The sequence below is a fragment of the Ictidomys tridecemlineatus genome, chromosome 13, assembly GCF_052094955.1.
Source record: "Ictidomys tridecemlineatus isolate mIctTri1 chromosome 13, mIctTri1.hap1, whole genome shotgun sequence".
Taxonomy (NCBI): Eukaryota; Metazoa; Chordata; class Mammalia; order Rodentia; family Sciuridae; genus Ictidomys; species Ictidomys tridecemlineatus.
The window spans coordinates 96,435,513-96,456,243 of NC_135489.1; the positions used below are offsets into that span (position 1 = coordinate 96,435,513).

The window sequence follows — 20,731 nt, forward strand, 5'->3', positions numbered from 1 at the left end:
ACTTCTCCAATAAGAAGATACAGACTGGTTGAATGAATAAAAAAAGAAAAGAAGACCCAAACGTAGCTTTACAATCACCAGAAAAGACACATGTAGACCAAAAAGTGAAAGCATGGAAGAATATTCCACACTCATGGAAACCAAAAGCAAGTAGGTACTATACTCATATCAGATAAAAGAAACTTCTAAGTCAAAGATTTTGAGATAGGGCAATTCACGAGAGGATACAAAAATTGTAAGTATATACAAACCCAACAACAGACCATCTAATTAGGGAGATACTCCAGAACAATAATATTTGAGAGCATCAACACCCCATTTTCATTAATGAATGTATCATCAGACAAAAAATCAACAAAGATACATCAGAGTTGAACTATATGCCATGGAGCTAATGAACCTAACATGATTTACAAAACATTTCAGCCACTAACTGTAGAATGCATTCTCAGCAGCACATGGAACACTCTCCTGGAGAGACCAAACAGCAGTCCACAACCAAGCTTCAATACCTATAACAGTGAAATCACATCATGCATCTTCTCTGACCCAAACAAGACTGGAAGTCAACAACAGCAATGGAAAATACACAAACATATGGTCGTGAGCAACCAACGAGATGCTGAAGAAACTAAAAAGAAAATAAAAAATTTCTTGAAACACATGGAAATACAACCCATCAAACTATGTGGAATACAGCAAAATAAGGATTAGAGTGTTACATGTTAGGGAAAAAACTAGAAAGATTTCCAATAACCTAATGATATACCTCAGGAGCCTAGAAAAAAGAAGAAAAGCCTAACCTAAAATAGAAGGAAAGAAAAACTAACAATGAGAACAGAAATAAACAAAATCAAGAGGTTTTTTTTGGTTGTTGTTGTTGTTGTTTTGGGTTTTTTTGTACTGTGGGTTGAACACAGGGTTGCTCTACCACTGAGTACATCCCCAGCACTTTTTACTTTCTATTTTGAGATGGGTTCTTACTAAGTTGCTTAGGGCCTTGCTAAATTGCTAAGGCCAGCCTTGAACTTGTGATGCTCTTGCCTCAGCCTCCCAAGTCACTGAGGTAGGGTTGGGCCACCATATCTGGCTCAAAATAAGGACTTTTTAAAACAAAAGAGATCAACAAAATGAAAATCTGATTTTTGAAGATAAAATTGATGCCCTTGGCTGGCTAAAAAGAAGAAAACTCAAATAAAATTAGAGATAAAAGAAAAGATGTTACAACTAATACCACAGAAATACAAGCAATCATAAAGAAGAGTAAAACTATGACATTTTCTGGTAAACAGATGCAACTGGAGACTACCATGTCAAGTGAAATAAGCCAGTCCCAAAAAACCAAAGGCCGAATGTTCTCTATGATATGTGGACACTAACCCACACAAGGTAGGGTGGGGAGGGGAAGAAAGGAAGTTCACTGGATTAGACAAAGGGGAGTGAAGGGAAGGGAGAGGGGAAGAGAGTAGGAAAGACAGTAGAATGAATTGGATGTGACTTTCTTTTGCTCATAAATGAGCACATGACTAGTGTACTGTGACCACATCATGTACAACCACAAAAATGGGATCCTAACTGGGATGGGTTGTACTCCTTGTGTGTACAATGTCAAAATACACTCTGCTGTCATGTATATCTAAGAACAACAGATAATAATAATAAAAAGATTAAAAAAATACAGGCGATCCTAGGACTCTACTATGAATAATTATACACTACCAAACTGAAACACCCAGAAGAAATGGATAAGTTCCTGGACACATACAAGCAACCAAGATTCAATCAAGAAGTAACAGAAAATCCAAATCAATTTCTAATAAGACGTGAGACTAAAGCATTAACTGGAAGTCTCCCATCAAAGAAAACTCTAGGATCTGATGGCTTCACTGCTGAATTCTACCAGACATGTCAAGATTATTTCAACTCTTCTCAAACTATTTTAAATAAACAAAAAAGAGGAAACTGTGTCAAATAATACCTACAGGGTCCTTTTTCCAAATGCAGACAATGACGCACACACAAAGAAAACTACAAACTGCTCTCACTGATGAACACACATGCAAAAATTCTCAACAAAATACAAGCAAACCGAATTCAAGAGCACATCAAAAACATTATGCACAGTGGGATGCACCTGTAATCCCTATTATTCAAGAGTCTGAGGCAGGAGTATCATGAGTTCAAGGCTAGCCTGGGCAACAGTGAGATCCCTGTCCCAAAAAAGACTTTGGGTTGGGGATATAGTTCAGGGGTAGAATACTTTCCCACCATATACAAGGCCCTGGGTTTGACTGCTCTCCAGCACAGCGACTTTATAACAACAAAAAAAGATTTACACCATGATCAAGTGTGATTTATCCCAGGAATGCAAGAATGGTTCAACATGCACAAGTCAATAAGAGATAACAGATGATATATCACATCAACAGAATGAAGAACCAAAACCTTTATGATCATCTCAACTGATGCAGAAAAATCACGAGATGATATTTAACGTCGCTTCGTGATAAAAATTCTCAAAAAATTAGGCAGAGAAGAAACACAACACAATAAAAGTTATATATAACAAACTCATAGCCAACATCATACTGAAGAGGGAAAAGCTGAAAGTGTATCCTCTAACATCTGGAACAAGGCAAGGATGATATGATTTTATACCCAGAAAAACCTAAAGACCACTCCTGCCAAAAAAGAAGCGATAAGCAAATTCAGTGAAGATACAGGATATAAAATTAACATACAAAAAAGCATTTTTTAAAAAAATTAGTTGTAGATGGACACCTTTATTTTATTTATTCATTTTTTTAATGTGGTGCTGAGGATCGAACCCAGTGCCTCACGTGCACAAGGCAAGAGCTCTACCACTAAGCCACAACCCCAGCCCCTCAAAAAGCATTTTTATACACCAATAACAAATTTGTTGAAAAAGAAATCAAGGAAGCAGTCTCACTTAGTTGGTGTTTGTCATGCCAGATGTAAGACAGATTTTGAACTCAAGTGCTCTAAGGAAGATGAGGGCGATGTGTTCTCTCTCCCCCAGGTCCTCCAGAAACAAAGTGCAACAAGTTCTGAGAAGCCAATGCCTTTCAACACTCCAAGAGCATCGTAGACATCCAAGAGTATTATAGAAGTTCTTTTATACAACAAATCTGCAAATGTCAGATATTCTTTTCAGCTTAATGACAGTTTTTTTAATACTCCTCTATGATTTCTTCTGTTCCCCAATTTGTAGGCAGACATGAATTTGGCAGCTGCTATAGAAATGGGAAAATTATAAGGCATGCTGAACGACTTAATGACTAGATATATCTTTGAAATGTATTTTCCCTACATTCTCCTAATTAATTACAACTTTGAACAGTTGGATAGCAGATAAATTGACAGAAGGCTTTCACCCTCTGGCTGAAATAATCATAATATAGTAAATAATTCTTCAAATTTTATGACCCCAGAGTGTAGTAAGTAGAACTGCGCTTTTCACAGCGGAAAGTAAAAGTGTTTCAAAATAAAAAGAAAGAAAGAAAGCAGTCTCATTCACAATAGATTCAAAAACAATAAATTTATGTTGGAATAAATTTAATCAAAAAAGTGAAAGGTCTCTATAATAAAAATTATAAATCACTAAAGAAATTAAGACACACACACACACACAAAAAAAGACATCCCATGTTCACAGACTGGAAGAATTGATAGTTAATATGTCTAAACTACCCAAAGTGATTTATAAATATGATGTAATCCCCATCAGTATACCAATGATATTCTTCACAGAAACAGAAGGAAAAAAAAACATTAAATTTACATAGAATCACTAAAGACCATGAGTAAATAAAGCAATCCTTAGCAAGACAAATCTAGAATCTAAAAGTGTAACAATATGTCAATTCAAAACATACCTCACAATAAACACATCAATTGAACACAATAGAAAATTCAGAAAATAACACAATTTATTTATTTATACCCAATTCATTTTCAACAAAGATGGCAAGAAACTGGAGAAAAAGTCTCATCAACAACAAATGGTGTTTGGAAATCTGGATCTATATATGCAAAAAAATGAAATCAAATCTCTTCCTCTCAAAAATCAACTCAAAATGGATCAAAGTCTTACATATAAGACCTAAAACAATGAAATTACTATGAGAAAACAGGAGGAAACACTTCGAAACATTAATATAGGCAAAGGTTTTTTGCATAACACCTCAAAAGCAAAGACAACAAAAGCAAAACAAGGCAAATGGGCTTCTTTCAAACTAAGAAGGTTCAGCACCAAAGAAAATTGTGAGCAGAAGTGACAACATGCCTGCAGAATGGGAAAAATCTGTCAAGTATTCATTCAATGAGAGAGTAATCCAGGACACACAAGGAACTCAACAGCAAAAGAACAAATACTTTGATTTTTAAAATGGGCAAAATATGTGAATAAACATTTCTAGAAAAGACAAATTGGGAGTGAAATGAAGTAAATCAAATTCCATGCATGTATTTGTCAAAATGAACCCAACTCTTATGTATAACTGTAATGAAGTAATGAAAGAAAGAAAAAGAAATGGCCATAAGTATATGAAAATATGTTCAATATCACAAACCTAAGGGAAAGAGAAATTAAAAACACAACGAGTCAGACACAATGGCACACGCCTGTCATCCCTGTGGTCTGAAAGGCTGAGGCAGGAGGAGAGCAAGTTCAAGCACAGCTTCATCAACTTGGCAGGCGAAGCCCTCAGCACCTTAGCAAGACCTTATCTCAAAATAAAAAATAAAAGGGCTGGGATGTAGCTCATGGTAGAGCATCCCTGGGTTCAATCCACAGTACCCAACAAAAACCACAATGAGATATCATCTCACCCTAGTCCACAAATGGCTATAAACAAACAAAAAGGCAAAAAATAACAAATGTTGATGACAATGTGGAGAAAGGGGAATTCTCACACACTGTTAGGAAAGTGAATTAATATGGTCACTATGAAAAACAGTATGAAGGTTACTTAAAAAAAAAAACTAGAAAGAGAACAACCATGATCCAACACCATTTCTAGGTACATATATAAAGGAAATGAAATCATTATTTCAGAGATACCTGCACTTTTTGATTATTACAGTACTCTTTGTTGTTGTTTTGATACCAGAGATTGAACCCAGGGGTGCTTAACCACTGAGCCACACCCCCAGCCCTTTTTGTATTTTATTTTGAGACAGGGTCTTGCTGAGTGGTTAGGACCTCCCTAAATTACTGAAGCTAGCTTTAAACTCACAATCCTCCTGCCTCAGCCTCCCAAGTCACTGAGATTACAGGCATGTGCCACCACACCTGGCTATAGAACTCTCCATAATACCTAAGATAGGCAATCAACCAAGGTAGCCACTGATGGATGAATGGATTAAAATGTGGTATTTGTACACATGTGGAATATTGTTTAGTTATAAAAAGGATGAACTCCTGTCATTTGTGGAAATTTGGATTGAACTGGGTTATGGGAAATAAGCCTGGTACAGAAAGAAAAATATTACATGTTATCACTTTATGGAAGCTAAAAATGTTGATCTCATAAAAGAGGGAAGGGCAAGAGGAGAGAGATGTTAGATGAGAGGTTACCAATATATGGTTAATATAGTAGGAATAGTCCTAACGTTCTAGAGCACAATAGGACAACTGCAGCATACAACAGTTTATATACCTCACAGGAGGTTCCCAGCACCAAAAAAAAAAAAAAAATGTTTGAGGAGATGGAAATACTAACTACTCTGATTTGATCATTTTACACGGTGTACACTATACCCCACATGTACATATACTGTCAAATTTTTAAAATTGCATTTTCCCATAAATATGCACACTACTTCTCAGTAAATTTAAAATGAAAAACATTTTTAATAACTATAGATACAAAAAGTTTTAAATAAATTATTGGCAAACTGAATCCTACAGGATTTATAAAAACACCGACACACTAGTAAGAATGGGAAAGGACTGGGCCGCAACCAGAAAGGCGATGAGAAAATCAGAGCCAATAAGGAACAGATTTAGATAAATTCCACATTTGAAATTTTAGAAGAAATGGCCATTTTCTAGCAAAATATGAGTGAGTCAACTTGACTCAAGAACAGGTAAAAATGTGGACAGAAGAGAAGCTCTCAGAGAGGCCTTCTGAAAAGGCTGTAAAATATCATAAGCGAGACAAAATTTCCATAGTGAATTCAATCTTTCAGCTTTATTCTTATAGTATTGTTCTCCTTTTTTTTTTCAGATTTCAGGAAAAGAACTCAAAATGAAGTTTGCAATCAAAGATGACTGGGAAGAAATTTTATCTTTTGGAATCAAGGTCTTCTTGTGTTGTCCAGGATGGTGAACTCACAGCGTTGTGGTGTAAATTAATCAATAAAATCAGTAACAGTGTAAGTTATAGGTTATAAATTAGTAAAAAAAAAAAAAAATATATATATATATATAGAGAGAGAGAGAGATTATAGATATGATTTTGATAAGTGAGGTAAGACAATTATAAATCAAGAACTGACATAGGAAGGCCTACGACTCCATTTTACTGCCTTCTATAAAACACTGTTACAAGAGCTGTTTTTGAGAAACTGAAATGAAAACTGTTTTCTTATTATATATTGTTTTCTGTATATTGTACCCCACAAGTTGTACCCTACTCAGGATGCAGCAGTGGTTGTGGTAAGCTGCATCCTGGGTTGGAGTGCCCTCGTGGGTCTACATGACTTTGAAATAGACTCTTGCCCCTGCCAACCCCTGCTCAACTCAGGATACGACTTGTCTAATACCTGCTCGGACCCAAGATGTGGCTAACCGAGTTGCAAAGCTGACCGCTTTTTTCCTAGCTTCTGTAATTGGCTTCCTTGCATGATGCTAAGGAAAGCCCCCGAGTTGTGGTTCATCTTTAGGTTCCCAGGACATAGGCCAGGAAGCTACTGTTCTCCCACAGAGCTTCAATCTCTACGGGTGAGTGACAGTCCCTGGCCAGGTAAATAAAGCTCTCTTGATTTGAATTTGGACTTAAGAGTGTTTTCATAAATCCAAATTTGGACTTTTAACAGGCTCTTGTGATCCTCCGGCCTCAACCTTCTGAGTAGCCAGGACCATTTTGGTGTCGTACTGCACAGGGCTGTGTCAGGATTTCCTCAAGAAAGGTCCTGTGGTTGGGAAGCAAGGCAGAGGAGCATGAAGACCCTCGAGCACCCTGCAGCCAGCCACACTGGAAACAACCGCACACATTAACATGGGGTTTGGCAAACCAATTCAGACAAATTCAGACCACTGCTGATTTGTGTATTATATGAATTTTTTATATTTTGGTTAAAAAAACAAAAATAGTAATTCATATCACATGAAAATTATATGAAATTAGAAAGGAGAATTACTGAGGAATGAAAATGATCAAATTAGGGGCTGGGGTTCTATCTTAGTGGTAGAGCGCTTGCCTAGCATGCATGAGGCATTGAGTTCGATCCCCAGCACCACATAAAAATAAAGAAAATAAATTCATTCTGTCCATCTACAACTAAAAAAAAATTTAAAAAAATAGAAAATGTCAAATTATATTGTTGTGTGCATGTATGAATATATAACAACGATTTCCACCATTATGTACAACTGCAACGCACCAAAAATCATGGAAAAAATTATATGAAATTTGCATTTCAGCCAAGCATGGTGGCACACGCCTATAATCCCAGTGGCTGAGGAGGCTGAGACAGGAGAATCGTGAGTGAAATAATCTATAATTTTAAAGAAAAATCTATTACAGGAGGTTGTGTTCTATCCACATGTGGCCCTTGGCAGAACTCCTGGCTATGTAGGATACCATGTGGTTCAAGATTCAGGGACACAGTCCCTCCTTCAGTCTTCAGTTTATATTTCTGTGAAGTCAGGATAACAATGAATGCCTATTTGGCTGCTGTAATGAGAAAAAAGGATATGAAAACTGAGATTTTTTTTTAGTTGAGGATAAACACAATATCTTTATTTGCTTATTTTTATGTGGTGCTGAGGATTGAACCCAGTGCCTCACACATGTGAGCACTCTACCACTGAGCTACAGCCCCAGAACTAAAAACTGAGAACTTTTGAACTGTATATGCTAATAAAGTTTAAAATGTTAAGCCACCCAAGCTTGCACAAAGCTGTGACTGAAAGCTCTTACTGTCTTGGTAAAACATCCCAGTGGGCCAGCATCAGTGCAGTGTGGAGGATCATATGACAGAGAGATTTCAGATCAAATTCTGATGATGCATGCAAACATTGGAACACTACAACAGCCGCCATCCCAAGTACTGTTGGTCAATTCTGTCTTCACAAGGCAGCACCCCAAGAAAGCAAAACTGTGCCACCTAAGTGACATTCAAATTTCAAACATGCTCCACCCCACGCTTATTACCAGTATGACCTGGCACTGTGACTGAGCCAAACTGTGCTCATATTTCTTATCAGCAAAAGGGGGCTCCCTCTCCCAGCGACTCAGGAGGCTGAGTGAGGGAAGAGGATCTCAAATTAAAGGCCACCTCAACAACTTAGGAAACCCTGTCTTGAAACAAATAATAAAAAAGATTATGAATGTAGCTGTATGGTAAAGAAACCAGTGCAAAAAAAAAAGTTTTGCAAAATAATTAAGAAAGATCATAAAGACAAAGGCATTACAAAGACCAAAGTAACACAAAGGTTCGATTTCTTCCCTGCCTTCCCTTCCTAGGGACCAGCTCACCTCATGCAAGTCCCAGGCACGGACAGTGCAGTCTGAGGACACAGTGCAAACCACAGACTTCTTTCTGTCAAACTGGTGCTCGTTGGTTGAGATGTAAGCCAGCTTATTTATCTCTCCTGTAAGAGAACACAGAGATGGCCTGGGATCTGAGCACGCAGTGGAAAGGCTGGCAGGAATGCCACCTCTCTCTCTCTTGGGAACACAATGGGCACTCAGGGGACAATAAAATAGAAAAGCACTAGCACTTTACAGTAATAATTAGGGACTGACCATCACCCACCAGTCATATGATCTTGAACTACTCCCTTTTCCATTAGTTTTTGTTTCTGTCTACTCTGAAATGTGATGATTCTTTTCCTCACAGGGTTATTGTGACATACCACAAATGATATGGAACCCAGCAAGATAGGTACTCATGAACTGACACTTTTTTAGGCCACTCACTGCAATGCCAAATTCCATAAGACTTGCCCAGGGCAGGGCGTCATGGCATATACCTCAAATTCCAGCAGCTTGAAGCAGAAGGAGTCAAGTTCAACAACAGCCTCAGCAACTTAGCAAGATCCTGTCTCAAAATTTAAAAGAGCTGGGGATGTGGCTAGGTGGTTAAGCACCCCTGAGTTTAATCCCCTGTACAAAAGACTTGACCAGGGAAGGTGAGCAGTATGAATGGACATATCTGCTACATTCTGCCCCTCATACCCGTGTGTCCAAAAACTGCTTTGCAAATGAAGTCCTTCTCTGGCCGCCCAGTCTCCATTCGGAACTCCAACTCGGACCGGCAGAGGTAGTACTGTTTCCATGTCTGTGTGCCCAGGACCGTGGGGCAGGACCAACGCCTCAAACACAGCTGCCTAAAAACAGATGCAAATTCTAGGCAGACAGAATACAGCAGGCATGGATTCTGGAGTTTTATTTTGTAGTTGAGCTCTGGATCCTGGCTCTGTTATTTACTGGTTTTGAAACCTTGGACAATTAATGTTGCTGACCTACATCTTGATTTCCTCTCCTATAAAACAGGACAAAGATAACACTGAATGAGGCCAGGCGTGGTGGTGCATGCCTGTAATCCCAGTGGTTCGGGAGACTAAGGATCAAGAGTTTAAAGCCAGCCTCACCAAAGGCGAGGCACTAAGCAACTCAGTGAGACTCTGTCTCTAAATAAAATACAAAATAGGGCTGGAGATGTGGCTCAGTGGTTGAGCACCCCTGAGTTCAATCCCTAGTACCAAAAAAAAAAAAAAAAAAAGATAAAACTGAATGAATCTTATAGGTGTGTCAAAGAGAAAGTGTCTTTTTATGTATCCAGTCAACCCAGTGAGGCATGATATCCTCATTCTACATGTGACGACACAGAAGCAAGAGGTTAAAAAACTGGGATTCAAGAGCCTCAAACTCTTATTATTGAATAGCCTATTTCTCCCTTTAATCCGTCAGCACCTGCAAGTATTTGTTGCTCTGTTGTTAGGGACACATATAAATGTCATATTTTCTTGACAGATGGACCCATTTATTATTATAAAACACCCTTTGACTCTTAGTAACACTTTTTTTGTCTTAAAATCTTTGAATGACGCTACTAGCACAACCATTCAGCGCTTTCTTGGTCACTATTTGTCAGGCACATCTTTTTCCATTGTTTCATTATCACTTACTTGTATCTTTGAATTTAAAGTATATCTCAGGGCTGAGAATGTGGCTCAGTGGTAGAGAACTTGCCTAGCATATGTGAGGCACATGCTATTCCAAGCACACAGAATAAATTGTGTCTCACATAGATAACATACAGATGGATCACTTTTTAAAATCTATTCTGTCAATCTTTGCCATTTTAATGGAGTGTGTAACACATTTCATACAGTTACTAATAAGATGGGAGATAAATGTCATTCTGCCATTTTATTTTCTGTGTCTTATGCCTTTTTCCCCTCTATTCCCCAACTACTGCCTTCTTTGATGCTACCTTCTAGTATACTATTATAACTCCCTCATCCTTTCTCTTACCATTTTCATATATTTGATACTTTTTAGTGGCTGCCTTGGGATCAAAATTTAAATCTCAACTTATAACAACAATGTTTGAATTAGTAACTTAATTCCAGTAGAACATAAAACATTTCCTCCCTGCCTCCTTTTCACTGTTATTGTCACAAATTAAGTTCCAGAAGAAAGGAGCAGCTTATGATGTGATGGAAGTTGAGTGCTGGAGAGAGGAGGCCTTATGGATGGAGGTTTTCAGTGCTCAGGTTATACCAGAGCCGATGTGGCATCTCCTGGCTCCAAGTCCAGCACTACATCTCAAGAGGGGGAGAATGAGGTCAGCTGGGAAATCCCTGTTTCACAGCCCTATGGTCTGAGTAAGTACTGGTACTACACAAAGTGTGTCTACTATCCCGCCCCCCGACTCGCTGGGCACCTGTGTGTCAGGCTCTGTGCCAGACACTGGATGAAGACCCACTGTGCTGCTGAATCTCTCGCCTTTTCACAAGTGACACTCTCGGCCTAGGGGGGAAGAAGGCCCAGATTTTGGTGTGTGGCCTGCATAAAGGTTGGCTCACATGAACAAGCTGCCAACGTTTTTAAAAAAGGAGACTTTACAAAATGAAAAACAAAAACAATCACAAGAGATAATTTTACACTAAAATCAAGACGAACACTATGGAATAGTAGTTTAAAATCTACTTGTGATTTGGCCTACAGACAGCAGAAAAACTTTTATGAAGAACCTGGAAGGCACAACATAGGAACAAATGACACTGTGGAAGTTAAGTGGTGAGGTGATTTTTTTTTTTTTCTTGTGGTACTGGGGACTGAACCCAGGGGAACTCTACCACTGATCTATATCCCCACGCCATTTCAAAGATTTTTTTTCATTTTGAGACAGGGTCTCACTATGGTGCTTAGGCTGGCCTCCAACTTCCTATATCCTCCTGTCTCAGCCTCCTGAGTCACTGGAATTACAGGCATCTATCACTGTGCCAGGCCTAAATATTTTTTTTAACTTCTTAAATAAATACTTATTTTACTCACAGGGAAAATTTTTACTCTGTCTTATCAGCAAAGATGAGAACAAAGAGTGGGGATGGGATTGACATCTCAACCATTTAAATATGACCACTCCTCTGCAAGGACTTCTATAAGTAGTTACCCTGATCATCAGTCAATTCGTTTATTCCTAATGAAACAATTTAAGAAACACACTGGCACCTGGAATCCCAGCAGCTCAGGAGACGAAGGCAGGAGGATTGAGAGTTCAAAGCCAGCTTCAGCAACTTAGCTAGGCCCTAAGCAACTATCTCAAAATAAAAAGTAAAAAATGGCTGGGTATGTAGCTCAGTGCTTAAGTGCCCCTGGGTTCAATCCCTGGTATCAAAAAAAAAAAAAAAAAAAAGAAAGAAAGAAAAATTAAAAGAAACACTGGCAAGACAGAATCTTGTCTACTTGCCTACAGGAAAGCCGATTTCCCAACTTTTTTTTTAGTGTGTGTGTGTGTGTATGTGGTGCTGGTGATTGAACCCAGGGCCTTGTGCATGCAAAGCAAGCACTCTACCAACTGACCTATGTCACCAGCCCCTGAATGTTATGTCTAGACCACAACCTCAGAACTAAAGAGAGAAAGATTGAATTCCAACAAAAGTTCTACTTCAAAACTGAATAAGTAAGAGAGTATTTGTTTAATTGTTAGTAATAAAAAGCTACAGATAGAAAGTGCTCTATAATCCTGAAAACAAAATATGGTTTAAATTGGCATTCCTGACTTCTCAGATATCTCAAGGCATAATTATCCTAAAAATTCCCTCCCTCTTTCAAAGAATCTTTGATGTGTAAATAGGCATTTCCCATCATGAGTGATAAACACAACTCCTGGGTAACAGGCTGAACTGTATTCAGCAAAGAGATTTTTGAGGTTTGACAGGTCTTTTTCTTTCCCTATTCTTAAATTTTAACATCATACATACTTACATTGCTACATTATTATATCAAGGCTGAATTAAAATGAAAGTAATATGATCATATTTCTGTTCATTTGTCTTCTGTCAATCAGTGGCATTCATTTGCTGTATATTTCTGCCTGAGTCTGGAAACCCTCCCATTTGACAACCTTATGTCCCTAACCAGAGCAGCTTTCTGCTGGTAGGGTCAGGGATAATCATTTCTGTGAATTAAACAGAGCCAGAAATTCATAGGGCACTCAGAAGACTTATCAAGTAGACCCATCTCTCCTTTGTAGGATCATCTTTGGCTCTTCCTTCACTCACCTCCAGAGTTCCATGGTCATTGAAACTTCATTCCAAATCTAGTACCAGGAGGGAGAGAAGAGAATATCTGGTCAGTCAAGAGGTGATCTGAACCTAGCCTGCCAAGCCCTGTGAAAGGAGCAGAGAGACCAACCAGACCTAGTCCCTGCACTCAAGAAAACTTACCTTGGGGAGTTAGAGAGACATTTAGATCATTAAATAAAAACATTCATAATCAGGCGTGCTGACTCATGCCTGTAATCCCAGCACTGGGAGGCCGAGGCAGGCGGCCAGCCTCAGCAACTTAGTGAGGCCCTAAGCAACTCAGCAAGACCCAGTCTCTAAATAAAATATTTTTAAAAGAGGGCTGGGGGGAGCTGGGGTTATGGCTCAGTGGTAGAGCTTGCTATGTGAGGCACTGGGTTTGATCCTCAGCACCACAAAAATGGAAGGAAGGAAGGGGGAGAGGGAGAGAGGGGGAGAGGGAGAGTGGGGGAGGGGGAGGGGGGAGGGAGGGAGGGAGAGGGAGAGAGAGAGAGAGAGAGAGAGAGAGAGAGAGAGAGAGAGAGAGAGAGAAATTGTGTCCATCTACAACTACCTAAATAAATAAATAAGAATTTTTTTAAAAAGGGGGTAGGGATGTGGCTCAGTGGTAAAGTGCCCTGGGTTCTGGAGATGTGGGGATGTGGTTCAATGGTTAAGCACTCTTGGGTTCAATTCCTGGTACAAAAAACAAACATTCATATAATGAGTAAGAAGAGACTCAGAGGGCCTAGTAGGGCTCAGAAAGTGATTACTGATCAAGTTTCAAAGAACCAATAGTTGTTACTACTAAGAGAACAGCTGAAGCATCATAGATGGAACAGCTGGGCAAATATGATAAAGTGTGGGGGAAAAAAATGGCTTATTTACCTGCACAAGCACATAAGATTCTGGTTGGGAAAAGGAGCTGGACATTGACTTAGACCAATCCCCTAAAGCCCAATGGCAAAAACAATAGAAGTTACTTGAGAACTTTGACTACGGCAATTCCAGCAACAAACCACATTATAGGAGTTTGGCAGTTGTGAGGAGGAAGGACGTGAAATGATATCAGAAAAGAAGACCTTCCATAAAGGCTGCAGCAATGGAGTAAATTAAGGCACTGACCAAGGAGACGTTGCAGGGATGCCAAGATGGAGAATGAAAAAGCCTTCCAGGGAAGGAACTATTCAGACCTTTCTCTCACAGCTTCTCTGCAGAAATACCTGCCAGGGGCACAGGAAGGTTCTGAATGTGGAATGGGAATCAGGGTGCTGTCTAGTCCTCATTCCCTCAGGCCCACACTGTCACCTGGAACTTCCTGGCCTCTCCAACCAAGGCACTCAGGACTCTGGAGCACAAAGTGCAGTGGGTAACTTAGAGCCGTAGGTGGTCTGGTGGCTCTGCAGTCCCATGTCAGAAGAGTGTATTTCCTAGCCCTGGCAGAAGCAATCAACACCTTCTCCAAGCCTAGACTCCCCTTCAATAACCCTCATGTATCTGCTAGATCAAAATCTCCTGGGTCTTTAGTAACTACTAAAGATGTAAAGTTTATATTTTGCAAAATCAAACCAAAAATCTTGAGTATTTTTCATTCTAGTTATAGTTCAAAACCCAAATGAAATCTTATTTCCTAAAGAGTACTATAACGTCTTTGAGAATCCTTGGTAAGATTCTATAGTCTTCATAACGACATTATGAGGCAGGAAATACCGACCTCATTTTACCTATGCAGTAACTATTACCAGGGAAAATGGTGCTATTAAAGGGTATAATGCACCCATCTTTCAAATTAGGCCTCTCGATTAGCCCTACCTTACTTCTGTAAAAACAGAGATTCAATTTCGGCCCAGTGAATGATTCTGTGGGTTACCTTAAACAAATCACTTATCAGTAACAAGAGATGAAATAACATCAATAAAAGTACTAGATGTATTTAAAATTATGATTATGGTATTCAAAAGAGTATATTTACGAGCCCTTTCATTAAATGAAATAATAATGTGCTTTGAATGTCCTTTTATTCAACAAACATTTACTATGGGGCACTAAATGTCAAGGGACACTGAGTGCTAGAGTTAGTTATGAAAAAGGCAAAATCCCTCTCTTCGGATGAGTCCAGCAGGGAAAAACAGTTATTAGACAAATACATTTTATTAACAGTCAATTAAGTCGCGCTGCCTCCTTCAAAGAAAGAATACAGAGGACCTGGAACGCAGGTGGCAGTGAAGCTGCAACAGATGAGGCTGTTTCGTGAGCAGAGCCAAAAAGGAGAAGGCAAGGGAGCGGAACATGCGAGGGACAAGAGAGGGACAGCAGAGACTACAAAACCAGGAGCCACTATGGGTGGAAACCGGGAGGTGCCCTTCCGAACTCTGACGGTAACAGAAAAAAACAGGAAGAACGTTCCAGAATATTTCAGAAAGCCCGGAAATGAGAAGAAAAACCATCCCTCAGCCAACCTCAGGGGTGAATGCGGACGACCGCAGGGAGCGCGGGTCCGGGTCAAGATGCGCGGCTCAGCAGCCCGGACCGGACCGGCACCAGCCCGGACCAGTGGGCGACCGAAGGCGCCAAGGCACCCCCGCTGGACCCGGAGCAGCCGGATGCCCCCGCGCACTCCCCCAGGGTCGCGAAACAGTCCCAAAGGCAACACCCCTGGCCTCAGGCGCCCCAGGCCGAGCGGCGCACCTTGTTCACCTGCGCGGCGCACAGCAGGTCTTGGGCCTCCAGGAAGGAAAAGACGTGCAGCAGCTCGTGCACCCCCAGCCGCTGGGCCATGACTCCGGGCGCCGCCCCGCCCCGCCCCGCGCGCCCCGCCCCGCCCCGCGCGCCCCGCCCCGCCCCGCGCGCCCCGCCCCGCCCCGCGCGCCCCGCCCCGCCCCGCGCGCCCCGCCCCGCCCCGCGCGCCCCGCCCCGCCCCGCGCGCCCCGCCCCGCCCCGCGCGCCCCGCCCCGCCCCGCGCGCCCCCCGCCCCGCCCCGCGCGCCCCACTCCCCGCTCGCTCAGCCCCCGCCCCGCCTAGTTAAACTGCACCTTGGCCGCGGGCGGACCTTTCCGCCCCACTTATACCCCGCCCGCCCAGCAGAGCTGAGGTCCGGTTGGCCCAGGCCCACTGGCCTATTCTCGCCCTTCCCAGCTCCCCCTTAAACCCTGCTTTCCCCGATCGTGGGCAGGCCCCTGCTCCCACCCAGTCTTTGTACTGACTTTCACCCTGGCCCAGACCCTCTCTGTCCTTTGGTTTACCTTCTCCCAGACTCACCTTCACTGTCCCTCTCACCACCCCCGTTCCTCTTCAAGTGTCCCACTCGCTACTGTTGTCCTTCTCCCAGGTTCGGTTCTGACCCTGTCTCCTTTCCTACCACAGATCTTCAATCTGGCCCTGATGTTCTCACTTTTCCTCTCCTTACCATTAGCCTTCTCCCTGGCCCTGACGCTCTTCTACCTTCTCCTTGACCAGAGGCATGATTTTGGCCATAATCCCTAACCTCCCCTGACCCTAGCTTTTGTCTTGACTTTGGCACTGCCCGGGTCTTTGCCCTGTCCCTTACTTTGCTCTCATTTTCCTGGGCTTCCACTCTCATCCCGAACTTAAACCTGACCCTCCTCCTCCCTCTGCCTAGTTTTGCCCTCATCTCAGGCCCACCCCTCAACTTTACCTTTGGGACTGGTCCTCATCCATGCAGGGGCAGTTTCCTCCACCTTGACCCTTCCTTGTCCTAGTCTGGGTACTGATCCTGGACATAACACTGTCTTGGTCCTGGATCTTGCCGGGTTCAGATCAGATTCAGCTTATGGGTAAAGTTTGGGGCGACAGTCAAGGTCAAGTTCAAGTTCCGGGGTCATTGCTGGTATGTAAGAGTATGGCCAGGGACAAAGCAATGAGGGTAACAATCAGAATGAGGGTGTATCTAGTCTAGGGTGAAGTATGTGGCAGGTGAAGGATGATGGTGAGAGGTCAGGGCCATGGTTATAGTTAGAATCATTCAAGATCAAAATCAATGTGAAGGAAGTTTTATGGCCAGGGTTAATTTCTAAATCAGGTTAAGGTCATGATAAAGTGTGGGGGTCATGATCAGGATTGGAGTTCTGGTGCGGGTCAGAGTCAGTGACAGGGTGAAGGTTAAGTTCAATTCATGGTTAAGGTGAAGTTTAAGAATAGGGTAGGTCAGGATCAGGATGATGGTCACTGTCAGGGTGAACTAAGGCAGAGAGTTGGATCTAGGCTGATGGTAAATATCCAGGATAACCATGTATTTAACGTTCAGGATTAGGGTTAGTGTCAGATTCAGGTTCAACATGAAGACAATGTCAGGGTCCAGTTGAATTAGATGCCAGATCAGGGTAAGCATGAGGTTAATTATCAAGTTTAAGGTCAACTAAAAGTCAAGGTGGGTATATTTCTATTACCGCCTTACTGCCTTAACAAGTTACCACAACCTTGTGTCCTGTTAAAACAACAATTATTATCTTAACAGCTGTAGATCAGAAGTTTGGTTTGAGTCTTATTGGGCCCAAATCAAGGTATCAGGTGGGCTGCATTCCTTACTGCAGGTTCTAGGATAGAATTCATTTTCTTGGTTATTAAGGTTTGCACAATTCAGTTTCTCATGGTTTTAAGAATGAAGTTTCCATTTCCCTACTGACTGCCAGTGGAAAGCCATTCCCAGCTCCTAGGGGCAACCTGGATTCCTTGGCTTGGGGGCTCCCAAGTCCATCTTCAAATTAAAAAAAAAAAAAAAAAAAAAAAAAAACAACAGTAATTGGGTCAAGTCCTTCTCTTCATCCTTCCATTTTCTCTCTCAGTGCAGCAAACAAAGGCTCCTGCATATGATTAGTTCAGACCCACCTACATAATCCAGGATGCTCTTCCATCCCAAAGCATATATCCTTTATCACATCTTGAGCAAAGCTCCTTTATCCATGCATCTTAGACCATTTTCTGTTACTATAACAAAATATGTCAGACTGGGTACTTTATAAGGGTTTACTTAGTTCGCAGTTTTGAAGACCACAAACCCAAGATCAGGTGGTGTCATCTGTTCATCCTATGGTAAGGATGAAGACCCTGTCTCTAAACATAAAATTAAAAAATTGGCTGGGGAGTGGCTCAGTGGTTAAGTGCCCCTGGATTTAACCCCGATTCCAAAAAACAAAAAACATCAAACAAACTAACAACAAAAAAAAAAGATTATAAATGAACCTCTAAGCACTGCCATAACTACAGCACAAGTACTGACATGTATTATCAGTAAGCGAGTTCACAATATTTTCTATATTTGTTTAATCTATGTTTAGACATGTATTTCTTAATTTTCAATCACATGGGAAATTATGTTCTTATTAGTTTCTAGCTTAATTATATTATAGTAAAAAATTAGATACTTAATTTCACTTTGATCCTTTGAAATTTGTTGAGACTTACTGTGGCTCAGCATATGCTCAATGTATTGTAGTGTGTGCTTGGGAGGAACATGAATCCTGCATTATCTGTGTCCTATATTGGCCAAGTATTCACAAATGTCTGACTGCCTATTATTCATTTTTAGGCTTCTCTCCCTGCCTTAGGCCCCCTGCACTTTGGGCCCCTCAGTGTAGGCAAGCATCAAGAGGTAGACCTGCTCTCGTAAGGCCTGAATCGGAAGACTAATGAAAATAAACAGTCCTGGAAAAACATCTGATGATGCTGTCTCCTGGCTCTCACTGCCTGCTCCCACTCCCTGAACTTTTCTTCTGGCTCTGCTTATCTCTCCTTAAGAAAGAAATGCCCTTTTCCATTTGCTTTTCCAATATTTCAGGTCCTGAGATCGAGGTGTTCTCCCAATTAAGTTAAGTCTTTTAACAGTCTCTCAGTCTGGACTTATTTTTGGCTATATACAACCACTAGGTAAATCTGTTCACCCTCTTGGTCAAATTGCCTACCTTCGGAATTGTTTTGTCTTCTTGACCTCTGTTTCTTGGAGAGCTGTTTTAATCTTACCATTTGGAATATTTGTCTGATTTTTAGCTCTGCTATTATTTAGTTAACATCTCAATGTTTGAGACTATATTATTACATGCATACAAATTTAGAAAATTTTGCCAATGAATTGAATATCTTTTCATTAGAATGTAATCTGTTCACACCTTATAATATTTTTGCCTTAAAATCTATTGTTAGATATCAAGTAACTACATATTTTTGTCCTTTTGTTTGCATGTTTGGTATTTACTTTTCTCTTGAAAATATCAGTTTCATTTTCTTTTTAATTAGGATACCCATATTTCAACTGGAACATTTATTCTGTTTATATTTAAATTACTGACATTTTCAGCTTAAAACTATCATCTTACTACGTGCTATATATTTGTACCTTATTATATTATTTCTTAATTATTCCATTTTTCATTGCAGTTTTGGATGTTGCATATTCTTTAATCTAACTTTAAAAAAAATTTTTTTTTGTAGTTGTAGATAGACAGAACACCTTTATTTTGTTTGTTTATTTTTATGTGGTGCTGAGGATCAAACCCAGTGCCTCAAGCATGCCAGGCAAGTGCTCTACCACTGAGCCACAGCCCCAGCCCTATTTATTCTAACTTTATTTTTACCCAAGAAAGTACAAGGCATCCCTGGCTTACGGAGTATAATTGTTACATAGTCTGTTCTTGTAAGTCCACCATCAAGAAAACCTACAGTAAGTTTTCTGCATCTGTTCTGCTTATTTTAAAAAAATATATTTTTTTAATGTGGTGCTGAGAATTGAACCCACTGCCTCACGCATTTGAGGCAAGTGCTCAACCACTGAGCTAAGACCCCAGCCCCTGTGCTGCTTATTTATATTCCTGTCTTATGTGCCTGGTTGTTGTATAATATAGAGTTAGAAAAAATTTTGCCGAAATAATTTAAGGCATCTGTTGATAATCACCAAATGAGCTTTTCATCAATCAGCTGTATCCTTTTTTTTTAATATTTTTTTAATTGTCAATGGATCTTTATTTATTTATATGCAGTGCTGAGAATTGAACCCTGTGGCTCACACATGCTAGTCAAGTGCTCTACCACTGAGTTATGACCCCAGCCCCCAATCAATTGTATCTTATTTAAACCATTTTCAAATACATCAAGTCTGTCCAGGTACAGGGTGGTCTACATATGGTTGTGTAGACCTAAGAGCTTGAAAAACTGAGCTTGACTGGAGTTTAGAGTATGCAGATATACCTGGAAAAATAAATGGAGGCCAGATCATGAAAACATCCGACTTTCCTAAAAGCAACTGGGATTTTTTTTTTTTTTGTCTCATCTTCCCACAAAGAAACCAGCAGCTACAGTGACATTAATCACTTCTGGGGCTGGAGATATGGCTCAAACGGTAGCATACTCGCCTGGCATGCGTGCGGCCCGGGTTCGATCCTCAGCACCACATACAAACAAACATGTTGTGTCCACGGAAAACTAAAAAAAAAAAAAAATTAAAAATAAATTAAAAATAAATTAATCACTTCTGTATCCTCAGTGCTCAAAGAATTTATGCACATGATGCCTAAAAAAAAAAACCCTTTAAGAATAAAGGACTGCTATGGTTAAGCTTCTGTTTTTCTCTCTCACTGAACTAAAGTCTTTATGTGACCACCATCCTAGTCATTATGTGACCTTATAGTAAATCTTGAACCTGGTAAGTTCTTTGATCATCACCTCTTCTTCCTCCTCCTCTTGGCAGTTTGCATTCATACATATATATATACATATGTACACACACATACATAC

At 40.6% G+C, this 20,731-nt stretch overlaps 1 protein-coding gene and 1 long non-coding RNA gene across 7 annotated transcripts in view; one reads left to right on the forward strand and one right to left on the reverse strand.

Moving 5' to 3' along the window:
* LOC110597125 (uncharacterized) overlaps window positions 1–8,131 on the forward strand; it is a 73,674-nt gene extending 65,543 nt beyond the window's left edge. For 2 of the 3 annotated variants that reach the window (XR_005727537.2, XR_013429981.1), the window contains 2 exons: window positions 6,252–6,967; window positions 7,063–8,131. This is a non-coding gene — a long non-coding RNA (uncharacterized LOC110597125). The remainder of the gene's footprint in view (window positions 1–6,251; window positions 6,968–7,062) is intronic. The other variant, XR_013429982.1, reaches the window with a different exon arrangement.
* Window positions 1–17,694, reverse strand: part of LOC101961693 (F-box/WD repeat-containing protein 12) — a 35,746-nt gene extending 18,052 nt beyond the window's left edge. For 2 of the 4 annotated variants that reach the window (XM_078030645.1, XM_005341228.5), the window contains exons 1-4: window positions 15,677–15,794; window positions 12,986–13,023; window positions 9,429–9,580; window positions 8,727–8,842 (exon numbers count right to left, since the gene is read on the reverse strand). In XM_078030645.1, the coding sequence (XP_077886771.1) occupies window positions 8,727–8,842; window positions 9,429–9,580; window positions 12,986–13,023; window positions 15,677–15,766 (396 nt within the window). In that variant the 5' untranslated portion in view covers window positions 15,767–15,794. Of the gene's footprint in view, window positions 1–8,726; window positions 8,843–9,428; window positions 9,581–12,985; window positions 13,024–15,676; window positions 15,795–16,643 lie in introns of those variants that run through there. The other 2 variants (XM_013365642.4, XM_013365641.4) reach the window with 2 other exon arrangements.
* Window positions 17,695–20,731: the final 3,037 nt, after the last annotated feature.